Genomic DNA, 14,819 nt, shown 5'->3' with positions numbered 1-14,819 from the left:
CCCGAGTGAGCCAGGGGCCGGCCCTATAAAGGCCTTCTAGGGCCTCAGCACCACAGGTTCCCTGGGTGGCAGGGCCTGTTCCCCACCTCTGGCCTGCTTTACCCCAAGAAAACAATCCAGCCAGTTGCTCCCCCAATTGGCTGTAGAATACCAAATCATTCTTGTTTCCCCAGAATCTGATAAACCACATTAGGGAGGTGCAAGGAAATCAGGGTGATTCACACAAGAAGTGCAGTACCAGCATGATAAGAATTTGATTATATTCTTGAGGGGACACAGGGGAGATCGAGGAATCTGATTTTGGCCACCAAGAAACCTTTCCTTCCCCAGCCTCCGTGGGAGGCCCGCCTCTTCCTCAGTCACACTCAGCACAAGGCAGAAAGTAACACTGTTCCTGTCTGTAGAAGGAAAGCTGACTGCTGCTTGCCTTTTTTCATCCTAAAATCTAAATTCATGGGCTGTGGCAAATTTACAAAGACCCTGCCACAAATCCCCACCCATATTCCTATAGCTCAAGTGCCCAAATTCCACCCTATGTTCCAAATAATTCTGACCTCTTTGGTTGCCTTTATATCTGAAAGGAAATTCCAGAAAAGTTGTCTGGCATGGGAAAAGCTGACCAGCCTTAAGAAAATACTCAGAAAAGTGACCCATTTTGTCAAAAGAGCTTTCAGATCTCCAAAAGAAAAGGAATTCATGCCAGCATAAAGAGCCTTCAGAGAGGGAGAACAGGAGTGTTGTGTTAACACCCAGACCTTTCAACAAGCCAGCCCTGAGACTGCGGGGAGGCTGAGCCTGAGTGGGCGGGACAGAGCAGCCTTCTCTCTCTGGAGGGGAGAAGTCCACGGGGAAAAGAAGTTCAGCTCCTGAGCACACAGCTCCATGCTGCAATACACAGCAAGAGGCCTGCCCGCGAGGCTGCCTGCAAATGAAAGCAAAGCTGCTTGCTTGGATTGGAAGCAGGCTGCCCACCAGTGCCAGGGCTGCCAGGCTGAAAGAGGTTGGGAGCCAGGTCTAGAAAGAAAGGCTCAGTTGCTCGACTCACCAGCAAACACAACCCAGCACACCCTCCCACCGGTTACTGTTTAAAGGTAGCAGAAGGAAAGGATGTGAGCGAGGTCATTTCTGACAGAGCACAGCTGTGCCAATGTCCACTGTCACCAAGGAAGTCCTGGCATAGCTGGCTCTCAACAACCCCCCACCCTCCACCCACAGGCCCTGTAGTGGCCAGGATGCAGGACAGCAGCCAGAATTCAAGGGGCACCTCCTTCCTCACCTCTGGCTTCCTGGCCTCACAAAGAAAGCCCTGCCCAGCTCCCCCAAAGCAACCTGTTGCTGGTCCCTACTGTCCATACCTGCAGTGACATCACTGACCCTGGGTACCAAACAAAGGCAGGGAAAGAACTAGGGAATTGACTCCAGAACCACAGAGAAGGCCTCAATCAAAGCCCCACAGTGTTGGAAAAGGTAATGCAACTGGGTCCAAAAACGCTTGTTTTATAGAAGAAAACTTCAATTTCACATTAATCAAGCTCAACTGAGTAAAATTTTGAGTAAAATAAACAAAACTGAAGCAATAGAAAACAGTCTTTCCCACATCCTCTTATCACAATATATCTATTTTTCAGTTTTCTCATCTGAAAAATGGAAATAGATATAAAGCCACTTGCTTTGCAAAGTTCATAATAAGGATTAAAAATAATAAAGGTAAGGCACTCAGGACAATGCTTAGCAGACAGTCAGCATGCAAAAATACTAGATATTATATTAGAGAACAAATGAATGTGCACACCTCAACGTTCAGCACACAACTGGCATCATCAGTACGCATTCTTGGTATTAAGAATAGCCAAGGAATATGACACATGTTCCCCTTGCCAAGCTTTTTACCTGCACAGCTTAGAAAAGCCAGGTTTTGAGGATGGGGGAAGGGAGGAAGTCAGAGGCTCTGTCAAACTAACTCGGTCTTATAGCCAGTCTTGACTAAGTGAAAAACCAAACAGCTTCTCTACTTATAGTACAAGAAAATCTTGGCCAAGAACATTCTACTGTATGGTGACTGGCCAAAAGGGGATAAGGGAAGGCAACTGTTCTTTGGTAAATTTTGTAATCAGACAATGGGAACAAGTAAAATCCCATCAAATTGTTTTTATAACTAAACAGTTTGCAGAAGAGTTAAGACAACCATCTACAACTTATCAAATGAACACATTTAAGGCAACTGCTATAGGGCTCTCAGAAGACAGGCAGTAACTTCATACATAGCTCAGTGCTTCTCTTGCCCCCTCCCTTCATGTTACTAAGTGGTATGACTAAAATACCCAGTAGTTCCATCCTTTATACAAGGTATACCAGCTTTCGCCTACTGTTCCATCACTTTAGTCATAAAAACCATTTGGTTTCCTAATCATCTTTCCCAAGAAGCTCTCTCCCTAATACATGAACTCAGTTTCCCATGAAAAGTGAGCTAGGCACCTTAAAAACACAAGACCACTTTCCAAGCCCCTAAAGAAGAAAGTATTGTTGTTTATTACACAATAACCTGAACCAATTTAGTGGTTATTGAGCATGTTTAATGAGTAATTAGATTTACAACAGTAATGTAAGATGGCTTCTAGTGGAATGTCATAAAAGGCCATTGTAATCATTACAAAAGCAGGAAATAGAAAAGAAGAAAGTATTGTTGTTTATTACACAATAACCTGAACCAATTTAGTGGTTATTGAGCACGTTTAATGAGTAATTAGATTTACAACAGTAATGTAAGATGGCTTCTAGTGGAATGTCATAAAAGGCCATTGTAATCATTACAAAAGCAGGAAATAGAACCCATTTAGATTGGAATGGCTCATTCCATTGGATTTATTCATTTAGTTAAACTTATTGTTGGGGGGAAAAGTTGTAATTATAAATCCAGCTCCTTGACATAGGATAATCAAGATGAAAATTAAATGTAGAAAAGTAACAATATGGAAAAAAAGAAAAATTAAATATAGAAACACAGGCCCTCAGGGGCCTCCAAATGGGATATATGCACCCCAAGGGCAAACAAAATAATCTGTCAGAGCCATGAAAAACCAGATCTTATATGTGGATCTGTTTTCTAAGAAGAAATTGAGCTTTACTAATAATAAACAGATTGATAATGGTATGTGTATATAGCTTATAAATATTCATACATGAGGAAGGGGCACCTTCAAAACTCTTCACTGAGAGGGACAACCAGAGCAACAGTTGAGAGAACCCAGGTTCAGCTGGGTTCACCCACCCTACCCTAAATTCACTCAAGGAGGACACCTTCAAGGTTGGCAGCCTTCAGCTTCAGAAAGCCCTTTGTGAGCCAGCGCTCTCTCTCCACTGCCCCCTACCTGAGCACTATGACCTCCAACCTGACACTTCTCCTGCACTCACCTGGCTAAATGTAATCAAGCTTTAGGTCTCAACTTAAAGGGCCCTTGTTCCAGGGAGCCTTCCAGATTACCCACCCCAGCCTGGGAGCAGGTGCTCCTCTCAGAGGAGCTGGTATCTAGATCCTTGCTGCTCACAGACTGGGGTCCACAGCAGCATCTGGGAGCTGGTTGGAAATGCAGAAACTCAGTCTTCACCCCAGCCCTACTGAACCAGATCTGCATTTTAAACAAAGTCCCCAGCTGATTCCTATGTGCCCAAGGGTTTGAGAAGCCCTCATTTAGATACTCTCCAGTGACTTGTCTCTTTCCCCCACTGAGCAGTGTGGAAGGCAAGTAGGGGACGTGTCCCCAGCTGATTCCTATGTGCCCAAGGGTTTGAGAAGCCCTCATTTAGATACTCTCCAGTAACTTGTCTCTTTCCCCCACTGAGCAGTGTGGAAGGCAAGTAGGGGACGCAACTTTCTCATTATTCCTGTGGTCCTAGCACCTGGCACAGGGGTTGGTTCAGGGTTGGTCTTTCATATATTTGTTGAATGAGGAAAGGAAGGAAGAAAGGATATTGGGAGGCATCTTCATCAGAGGTTCCAAGCTGGGGGGGCAGGAAGGGAATAGTTAACACACCAGATGATAGCAATAGGACTCCAAACACATCCGGACTGGTCAGAGAATAGATGGAAGACAAGACAAAGTCCTGGACTTGGGTTCAAAAGCACAATAATATTAATAATGATAATGCCAGCATTGTGCTATAACTTAACCTAATCAAATATAATGCTCTCAGCAACTCTAAAATAGGAACTATTACTCTCCTCCATTTTATAGATGGAGAATCAAAGGCTCAGAAAGGTCAAGGCAGTGGCCCAGAGTTGCACAGCTGTTGGGGGGCGGGTGGGGTGAGAATCCAGGCAGTCTACCTCCAGGCACAGGTCCTGAATCACTAAGCTGTATCTAGCATAATCTAGTATGTGCTGACCTGGGGACTGTTGAAAGAGAAAGCAGGATGATTGCTACCCTTGCCCACAGAGCCACTCGGAGGCAGGGCCTGAAGGATTGGGGCCCTGGGCATCTGCTGCCCCAAAGAGGAAGGCAGCCATCTTCGACTAAGCCAGCAGCCCACTCCATGACACCGACCCCAAAGCGCAGAACCAGGACACGCCGGTGGGAGTGTTAGGAGACATAATTTGGCTCCAAATCAAAGCCCTCCTTCAACACAAACTCTCCAAGAATGAAGGCGACTGCTAACTGGCATGCTGGCTCTGCTGTTGCTGGCGGAGCTCCACAGAGGCCCGACCACCATCTGGAAGTGATTTGGCCCCAAGATTCCTGAACGGGGTGGGAGGTTGGAATGACCAGCCACCTCGCCTGGAGCTCCCACCAGGAAACAAGGCTGGTGTGAATGGGCCCCGGAGGCAGCCATAACATACCAGGGGTCAAACTCTTCCAAGGAGGCAACACCCTCTAGGCAATCCATAACTGTATTTTAGCAAGTAGGATCAACATTAGCCAACCAAGCTGGTCTCCCCAGAGCAGCGCTGACTTTAAATGTCCTTTCACTGTGCAATTGCCCAGGATATAACAAGAAACTTAAGAAAATATTCAACTTTTGTATGGAGCCTAGGATGGACCCACATTACAAAGAAGCACAAATGTGAGTAAATAGCCAAGGCTATCTTTCAGTGAATTCTAGGCAGAAAAGTCACAGTTCTCTGGCAGCTGTTTGACCATTTCATGTCTCAGAGCCGAGCACAGGTACAGTATTCTAATGATTCCCACAATGCATTATTGTTGGAAGTCATCCAAAGCATGCAAAACCCTATATTCACTCAACAATACCTTTCCTGATTATGCAGTCATCCACTGGGAAGCAGGAGATGGCAAAAGAAAGAAAGGAAAGAAAGAAATTCAGATCCCTATACCAGCCAACCGCCAAGAAAAAAGGGAAAGAAAAAGGAAAGAAAGGAAGGGAGAAAAGAGTAGCCATTCCTTAACAGATTCAACCTCAATGCAAGCGGCAAACTGACTCCACTCATCTCCTGACAAGACACTAACTCGTGGGACCCTCATCACAGCCCAGAGGATGAAGGCCCTGAAATATCTGTTTTGTCCAAAGCCAGACGTTCAAAGTGAGGGTATCCAGCCAACACCCCAACAACTCAAACTTGCAAAACTTAGTGTTACAGGGGCCCTCGATGGGGAGACAGGAGCTGTATTTCACTCACCTCCAGCACTGGAAGGCAAGTCAGTTAAGGCTCAGATTCAACTGCTATATAGACGTGGGTTCCAATCACCATTTACTAGCTAGCTGGGACACCTCCCCAAGTTACTTCACTCCTGTTTTCCATCTTTAAATAGGGATAATAATACTAATAATAATAACAATGATTTTCTAAGTACTTACTACGTGGTCAGGACAGAGCAAAGACTTTAACCTTCCCATGATTGCTGAAGCAGGTTATTATAACAAGGGCAATAACTGCTGTCAATTAATGATTCCCATGAGGATTCAGTGGGGTGATCAATAGAACACACTTAACATCCAGTGGGTGCTCCCAAATTGGAGCTAGTGTCATTGTCGGCAAATGCAACATAACATAAGCAGTGAATACATGAACTCAAGTACAAGCTGGATGTGACTTCTTTTTTGAAGGGCCATTACCCAGAACAGTCCCAGGAGCAGATGGAAGAGGCCTCAGGCTTACCCCCACAGCCGTCTGGGCATTTGGCAAGACTCCCTCTGGTCTCCAGAGGCTGGAAAACCTGTTTGCTGTGAGATCTTTCTGGAGAGCAACTAGGCAGTCAATGATAAGAGTCATAAATGTGGTCACATCCTTTGACCCAGGAATGCCACTGTCGGGAATATGATCCAAGAAATAATTAAAAAGGGAAAAAATTTTTTTTAAAATGTAATTGTGGTTAGAAGAGGTCCACAGGAAGAAGCTGCCAACAGCCCACAGGCCCACCGCAAAGGAAGGAGAGCTAACCTTGGAATGTCAGGACAACGGGAAGTGCTAAGGCCTGGGTAAGTTCAGGAATGAAAATCATGAGGACCAAGTAGAAAAACACAAGAGACCAGACAAAGTAGAGAATGAAACCCACAAGCTTGGGGCAAGGATGTGAAGCCATGCTGAAAGCAGCTGCTAGCCCTGTAAACAGTTGGTAAATTAGGCAGTCTGGGATTTTCTGGTGCTGTGATTTTTTGGGATTTTTTTTTTTTTTTTAAGAGATTTCATGTCATGTTTGGATACTCCTGGTTTACTTTAAGTTTCTTTGTTCAGTTAATTAAATAAATACACATTTTTGAAACAAAGTAGAATGTATCCAAGTTGAGCCCAGCCAGGCCTTGAGATTCCTCAGAGGGGAAGGTAGTTTCATAAAGGAAAGAATTCCAGGAGAATTCTGAGGTTTTCCCTCTCCAGGAAGGAGATGAGCCAAAAAAAAACCCCAGCATGCCAGCAGCTTCCCTCTGCAGAGAAGCCACCCTTGGGAGGGGGAGGCCTGCTGGGAGGTTGACTGGGTGGTGGCAGCTGCCTGTGCCCAGGAAGAAGGAAGCAGCCCTACCTGCCAGGACAGGTGTAGGGGAAGGCCAGGGTGAGGTCTCTAGGAGGCTGGGCCTAGAGGGAACCCCTTTTCCACTGCAGAAAGTCCCAGCAGCTATACACACCTCCATTTCTTCCTGTCACTGGGGTTACTACAATGACCTAGTTTCCTCAAGAAGAGACCGCAGACCCAGGCCTGGGCCAGTCCCTCCCGGGCAAAACATACAAGTGCGCGCGTGCAACGTATGTGCACACACATTCTCTGCATACTCTGCACACCCACGCACACACAAACTCACTCTCTGCCTACTGCACACTAAACACAAATGCTAAGTGTACGCACACATTCTCTGCACGCGTGCACACACAGACACTACGAATTTCTTGCCCCTATTGTCACAGCCCACACCCTCAGCAGCATCGTGACCCTCCTCGAAGCCCCCAACTACCCCACGCCACAGGGATACCTCATCCTCACTCTTCCTCTCCAGTCCGGTGGGAGAGGAACCCAGACACCAACTCCCTCCCTCCCGTCAGGAAGACCCTGGCGCGGAGAGGGTGGTGAGACGAAAACACCCACTTCCTTCAATTCTCCGTTGGAGTATACTTTCGTGACCTAGGGCAAATCAATTAACCCTCCGGACCCCGTTATCTGTAAAATGGGTCTAACTACACAAGAATTCGAGGGATGTGTAAGGACCGAGATAACTCAGAATGCTGTTGGTATACAGGGTGCACTAGCTGGACGCCCCACAAGGCAGCAATTACTATCGCCACCACCATCTCTAAATTATACCCTCGGCGACACAGTGGGCTCAACCCACGGCGTTCGGCCAGAGCTGAGCTGCAAGGAGGGGAGCGAGAAGGACACACCCCCGCAGCTCCCTTCCAACCTCGCGGCCCACACCCATTCCGGCGACGGCGGGGGAGGGTACCAGGCCCCCGTCTCCACCTGGGCGAGAGGGCCCCAGGCGCAGAGAACGGTCCCACCCCAGGTCTCCCGCCCCGCCTTTGAGCCAACGCCCATTCCGCGGCTGCAAAGCACACCGGCCTGGGCTCAAGGGGGCAAGCGCTCCAGGGAGCATTTGACTTCAGGGCCCCGCCCCCGGGGAAGACGGACGGTTTCCAGTCCCCCAGCTCCTGCAGGGGCGCCCCAAGCGCAGAGAAATGCCTCATCTCCACCTCTCCTCCTGCGACCCCAACCCAAGCCCTCAACCCCCAGCCAGTCCAGGCGCACTGCCAGAGCGCATGGCACACCAGGTCCCTGCCTAGGGGAGAGCCCCAGGCGATGGGGACGTAAGGGACGCAGACCCCACACCCGGGGACGACTCCCTTTCGCCTGGCGCGGTGGGGCCCGCTGCCTGGAGCCCCGACCTTCCGCAGGGGCGCACGCGCCGGGGCAAGACGGTACCCCGCAGGCGTCTGGGCCTCGCCAGAGTACTCACCGATGGACACCAGCTTGATGTTCTCACGGTCCAGGAACTCGAGCGCCACGGACACGTTCTCGAGCTGCATCTGGCGGAAGGTGGGCCGCTGGTGGTACTTGCGGTACATGCGCTTCTGGCTGAGCACCTCGAGCAGCGCGATGAGCCGCAGCCCGTCGCTCAGGTCGGTCTGCAGGTTCCCGATGCGTTTGTTCACGCACTTGAGGTGCTCGTTGCACCAGCGTGTGAACGTGTTCTGCTGGATCTTCTTCCATGGCGCGTCCTCCGCCAGGTCCTTCTCGGTCACCGGCATCTTGGAGGCGGGAAGAGCGCAAATGCGCAACGAGCGGCTGGGGACTGGCGTCCGAAGGCCCAAGGGCTGGGGGAGCAAGAACCGAAGCGGAGGGGAAGCGGGGTTCGAACTTGCTGCTACTGAAGCCGCTGCCGGGACTGATCTGCCGTCGCCCGCCCCTGGCCGTGCGAGGCATTCGACCCCGCGCCTGCGCACTGAGCCGTCCCGCCCCCAAATTCCCGCCCCTTCCCAATCCTCCTGCGGGAGCTCCCGGGCCGCGCTCGCCCCCTGGCGCCTGAAGCAGGAATTGCGCCCCGCGGCCTCCGGAGTCTCGGGACCGGCGCTCTGCGACCCTCCACGAACACTATCCTGGCAGGAGCTCAGCTCGGGCGGCTTAAAGCCAGTCACCCGCTCGCCCCGCAGTGAGGGTCGTGCGAAAGCTGGGGCTGACGAAGTGGGCGGGGACTGCGGTGTGGGTCTTGGGGCAGAAGCACGCGGCAGAGGGGTTTTCATCCATGTATTGGTTCAGTAAGGTTGAATAAGGGTTCTTATCATGAGCTCCTTGTGTGTACCAGGTGTTCTTCTCAGAGCCTGCAAACCAGGTAAATAAATTTATTCCTTAACCTCAAGAAGTCATAGCCTGATGGGAGACAAAAGTGTAAATCAACTATCACAAACAGCTTAGTACTAGTAGTAAAAATGAACAATAAGATTTGCTATGTGTTCCCATTACCACTGTAACAAATTACCAAAACTTAGTGTCTTAAAAACACAAATTTATTATCTTGAATTTCTGTAGGTTAGATGCCCCACGTTGGTCTCACTGAGCTGCAATCAAGGTATTGGTAGGATGTGTTCCTCTCTGGAGGCTCTAGGGAAGAATTCCTTTCCTTGCCTTTCCCAGCTTCTAGATGCTGCCTGCATGCTTTGGCTGGTGATTTCTTCCATCTTCAAAGCCTGCAACATCAGGCCGAGTCTTTCTCACACTGTCATCTCTCTGGTTCTTCCTTGTCACATCTCCTCTAACTCTTTTAAGAACCCTTGTGATTACATTGGGCTAATTGGTTAGTAAAGGATGATCTCCCTATTTTAAAAATCAGCTGATTAGCAACCTTAATTTTATTTGCAACTTTAACTCCCTTTTGCCATGTAATGTAATATTCACAGGTTCTGGGAATTAGGATGTGAACATCTTTAGAGGCTGCTATTCTGCCTACCACACCATATATTAAGCACGTACGCTTCTTATCCGGGTTCTGTGCTAGGTGCTGGGATACAGCAGTGACCCAGGCCAGGTCTTTGCTGTCAAAAGCCTGAATAATTATAAGAGTTACAGTTAGTGTTTATTGAGCACCTGCTGTGCACCTGTGCCAAGCGCTGTGCTAAGCCAGGTCCTTGCTATTGACCCCGTTTAACAAGAAGGTTAACTGACGTGTCCAGGCCACATGGCACAATCAGAACTGGAATCCAAGTATGTAAGAGAGGCACAGGGTCCTCTGGGACCAGAGAAGGGGCTCCTAACCCAGGTTTGGGGAGGAGTTCAGGTCAGGCAGGCTTCCTGAGGAAGAGGGGTTGAGCAGGATGGAGGACAAGGGCTTCCAGCCCTGGGGGTTGACCAGGAGAAGCAGCTGATTTTGTGGGTATAACAAAATTTTCTGAGACTCAAAACCATTTGAATGCTCATTCTCCTCTATAGTGATTAAGTGAAGAGATTCGCTGGAGGTCAGCTGATAAGGACTAGACAAATCTGGACTTCAACCTGGGTCAAACTGCAAAGGCTGTACTCTGCCCAAGAGCTCCCATGCTATCCCCAGCCTGGGACTTGCCTTTGTCCACACAATGGGCCCCCTAAGCAGCAGAATCACTAGAGGCAGATTAGTAACCTCTGCCATTCCCTTGCCCAAGTTTCCCAGTTTCTCCTCATTTCCTTCACCTAAACTCATCCATCAAAACTTATCAGCCAGTGTCTCACTCCCTTGGGGACCTCCTCCCTGCTAGGCGAGACTGGAGCTGATGTGATCCACTCAGCCCAATCACTGGCTGCTAATGTGCTAAGGTTCCCTTTTAAGTGTTATTTTAAAAGTAAAAAGAAACAGGTAAAATTAACTATAATAATATAGTTAACGCAATATTAGGGTGACCAACTGTCCTGGTTTGCCCAGAATTGAGATGTTTCCTGGGATGCAGGCTTTTCAGTGCTAAAACCAGGAAAGTCCCTGGCAAACTAGAACAAGTTGGTCACCCCACCCAATATATCCAAAATATTATCATTTCAACATGCAATCAATATTTTTAAATATTTTTATATTTTTATGTTTTTTGTACTGTCTTTGAAATTTGATGTGTGTTTTATACTTACAGCACGTGTCAATTCAGACTGGCCACATTTCAAGCTACTGGGGGCTATCATATTGGACTTATATTTTTATGTTTTTTGTACTGTCTTTGAAATTTGATGTGTGTTTTATACTTACAGCACATGTCAATTCAGACTGGCCACATTTCAAGCTACTGGGGGCTATCATATTGGATAGTGCAGGGACAGAGATATGCTTGATATGGAAATAAACCAGTTAATAAGTTGTAGACCCATAATGCTCCCATCAGAGTCCTGACCTTGGGAACCCCATCCCTATATATGAAACCCACCTCCACAATTCAGGAACCCCAGCTCTGAGAGAAGATTCCTAGGTGAACTTTTATTCTATGGTTTCTCAGCATCCTGGGGTCCACTATTATAGTCAAGGTATTCACATCAGGATATTCACAACAGCAAAAAAATGCTAGTTATAATAGTAATAATAGAAACTCCCACCCATTTCTTCAGTATTGGCATTATCTCATTAACACAAGAACCCTAGGAGATGTTATTATCCCAATTTGACAGGTCAGGAAACTGAGACAGAAAGAGGTAGTCAGATGCCTAAGGTCTCAGAGTGGCAGAGCCATGATTAAGAACAGGCACCTGGAGCTGCCCCTGACTTTGTTTCCTTACCTTTAACCTACATTCACATTATATCTTCTAGGAGTTTCTGATAAATGAGAAACTATGTGTACAGAACTTAGCAGAAGGGCTGGCCCATGGCTCACTTGGGAGAGTGTGGTGCTGATAACACCAAGGCCACAGGTTCGGATCCCTTTATAGGGATGGCCGGTTAGCTCACTTGGGAGGGTGTTATAACACCAAGGCCACAGGTTCGGATCCCTTTATAGGGATGGCCGGTTAGCTCACTTGGGAGAGTGTTGTGCTGACAACATCAAGTCAAGGGTTAAGATCCCCTGACCAGTCATCTTTAAAAAAAAAAAACTTAGATAAGTCTGCACTGAGGAAGCTGACACTGCTACTATTATCATGATTATTATTTTACCTTCACGAGTAAACATCCAAAGAACACAGGCTGAAAGTTCCAGATTTAGAAGCCCACTTTCCAAAAAGAACAGAGATGGAGAACCAGACCTTACAAAATGAATTTATATCCTCCCCAGGGCGGGGGCCTTCTCAGTTGTAATTTTACACCAATGTTTACACCCTGCTTGCAAAAAAGAGAAGCAAAATATAAAGGGGAATATTTGCTCTGCCTCCAACCCCAAGAGGAAGAGGAGCTGGTTCCCCCAGCAGCTCCTTAGAGAAGGGGATGGCTCCCTCCTACCCCCAGTGCTGACTGTGAAGGTCCTGGGGCCATCTGGTTGGGGTCCTGGGAGAAAGCCCACTCTGGTGGGAAGAGGGAGGAGAGGTGCTGGGAAAGCAGGCCTTCCCCACGGGGTGACAAAAGGCAATGGCATTTTGAAGGTCTGGGGGCCCCACCAGCCAGCCCTGCCCTGAGATAAGGTGGGGCTGCTTGAGGAAGGCACAGGCCTTCACCCTAACCCTTCAACTCCCACCCCACCAGCTAATGCAGGGTTCAGAATGTGCAGAGCAATGTTTATTCTTTACTGGACTCACACAGTGGGCTAAGTGACTTTATTTTTGCTCCTTTGATCCTCATCACTATAGTAAATGCCACTTCTTAGTGCCAGCATCTTCTTTTTTTTAGAAACTGATGTTTATTTTCCATCAACCGCAATGTTTATTCTTTACTGGACTCACACAGTGGGCTAAGTGACTTTATTTTTGCTCCTTTGCTCCTCATCACTATAGTAAATGCCACTTCTTAGTGCCAGCATCTTCTTTTTTTTAGAAACTGATGTTTATTTTCCATCAACTTTATTTCCACTGTGCTTAAGAGCTAAGCATCTTAACATGTGTTACCTTTTTTAATCTTCTCAGGAACACTGTGAGTGTGATATTATTATTGTCATCCCAATGTTACAGGTAGGGAAAGTCAGGATCCAAAAAAAAATCAAGTCACTCAAGGTTATACAGGTATTAAGTCAGAATCTGTATCTTTTTTTTTTTTTTTCTACTTTTACTTTTTTGGTGGCTGGCCAGTATGGGTATCCAGACCCATGACCTTGGGGTTATTAGGCTGTGCTCTAACCAACTGAGCTAACTGGCCAGCCAGAATCTGTATTTGAACCCTGGTCTAACCAACTGCAGAAGCCAGCTCTGACTATCTAAGCTCTTAAGTCCCTCAGAACCCACAGCCCTAACTGCCCAAAATGAAGCTTGCCTGGCAATGGTGAAGGAATAAAGGCCGCAGCCACTAATCACTGCACATCTGTGCATTGTCCATTTGGCAGGGGCGGGGAGCCAGGGCCTGCTAAGGGCCTTGACTTTCCCACACTGGGCCTTCTCATCCCAAGGTGGAACGCACAGCCAGAGTGTGCCACACCCCACCCCAGTCTTGCTGGAATCACACACACAAAACTTGCAAGCAACTGGGCCTCTTTCTCCACCCAGTCTGGCTTTCACTTCTTCAGAAGATTTATGTGTGAGTCTGGTGATGGTTGTTTTTTTTTTAATTGCATACAAATGCCACAGAGCAGTTTTCTGCTAATGAAAAATCTCTCTAGCCACTGCTCACCTGGCAAACCCAGTCTACCTTCCAACTGGAACATAACTTCCCCTTTGTGGATGGCTTTACCACTGACAAAGCCCTTTTCCATCCTTATCTCATCTACTCCTCTGCAAGCCAGGATCAGTAATATTTTCAGAGTGATCAAGGACAGAGACTATCTATCATTATCCCTATGGTCTAAAAGAGTGGAGGCATTTGTGACCACTCACTGAATTTCCACGGAGCAGGGACTAACTGGCAGCTCAGAAAGTTGAAGTGACTCGCTTAAGTTCACACAGTTAGTGTCAGGGTCAGAACTCAACATTACGTCTTCTGACTCCACATCTAGTGTGCCAGAATGTATCTTCAAGGATGTTTATTGCAGCAGCACTGTTTATAACAACCTAAATGATCCTCACGAATGGGCTGATTACATACAGCATAGCTTTGCTTCTCAAAGTATGGTCTCACCAGCAGCGTGGGCATCACCCAGGAGTGTGCAGAGTCCCAGGCACTACCCCAGCCCTACTGAGTCAGAAGCTGCAGTTTAACAAGCTCCTCAAGGTGATTCATGTACTCATTCAAGTTTGATAAGGAGTGCATTACAGTTCATCCATCAGCTGGACTACAAAAGAGTGTGATGGTTGTACATAGGCTGATCTCAAACTTTATTGTTAAGTTGGGGGTGACGGAGGCAAGTTACAGATCAACATGCATTCATATTATTCAATTTGTGTACATAGTTTTAATATAAAAATACCACTAATATACATTAATACATGCATAGAGCTAGACTGAGTTGCTGATCAGCTAGGCAGCTTCTTAGGGTGCCAGTGTAGAAGGGGAGCCAAAACAGTGCTGGAATAAATGGAAGCACGGTGCCAGCTAACTTGGGTTTCCATGTGGGATAGACCTGTCATAGACAGTGATCAGGGATACACAGCATCCCATGGCGAAAATTAAAATTCTTTCCTCCCCTGGCACTAGGTATAATGTTGGCTTTGCCAACCAAGCCAGAGTCCAGCTGGATGACAAATTCTCTCATATCTTTGGTCATGTCAGCATAGCCCTTTGTCAGGGCTGCACACTGCCCCTAAGACCTAGTGCTTTGTTAGTGCATCACCTGAAACATCTGTCCTTGAGGACAGACCTCAGGAAGCTGACTGGCTTGAACAACTTCAATTCCAAGACAATTCCAAATAAGTTAAAAGGCCAGATTA

General features: G+C 47.5%; 1 protein-coding gene across 1 annotated transcript in view; it reads right to left on the bottom strand.

The window, feature by feature from the left end:
- Positions 1 to 8,683, bottom strand: part of LOC103607106 (filamin-B-like) — a 69,053-nt gene extending 60,370 nt beyond the window's left edge. The window contains exon 1 of the mRNA XM_008591654.1: positions 8,392 to 8,683. Within this exon, the coding sequence (XP_008589876.1) occupies positions 8,392 to 8,683 (292 nt within the window). The remainder of the gene's footprint in view (positions 1 to 8,391) is intronic.
- Between the last annotated feature and the right edge of the window lie 6,136 nt (positions 8,684 to 14,819).

This window comes from Galeopterus variegatus, unplaced genomic scaffold (assembly GCF_000696425.1).
Source record: "Galeopterus variegatus unplaced genomic scaffold, G_variegatus-3.0.2 Scaffold7133, whole genome shotgun sequence".
Classification (NCBI taxonomy): Eukaryota; Metazoa; Chordata; class Mammalia; order Dermoptera; family Cynocephalidae; genus Galeopterus; species Galeopterus variegatus.
The sequence above is the reverse complement of the archived record's forward strand: the minus strand, read 5'-3'. Positions and strand labels throughout refer to the sequence as shown.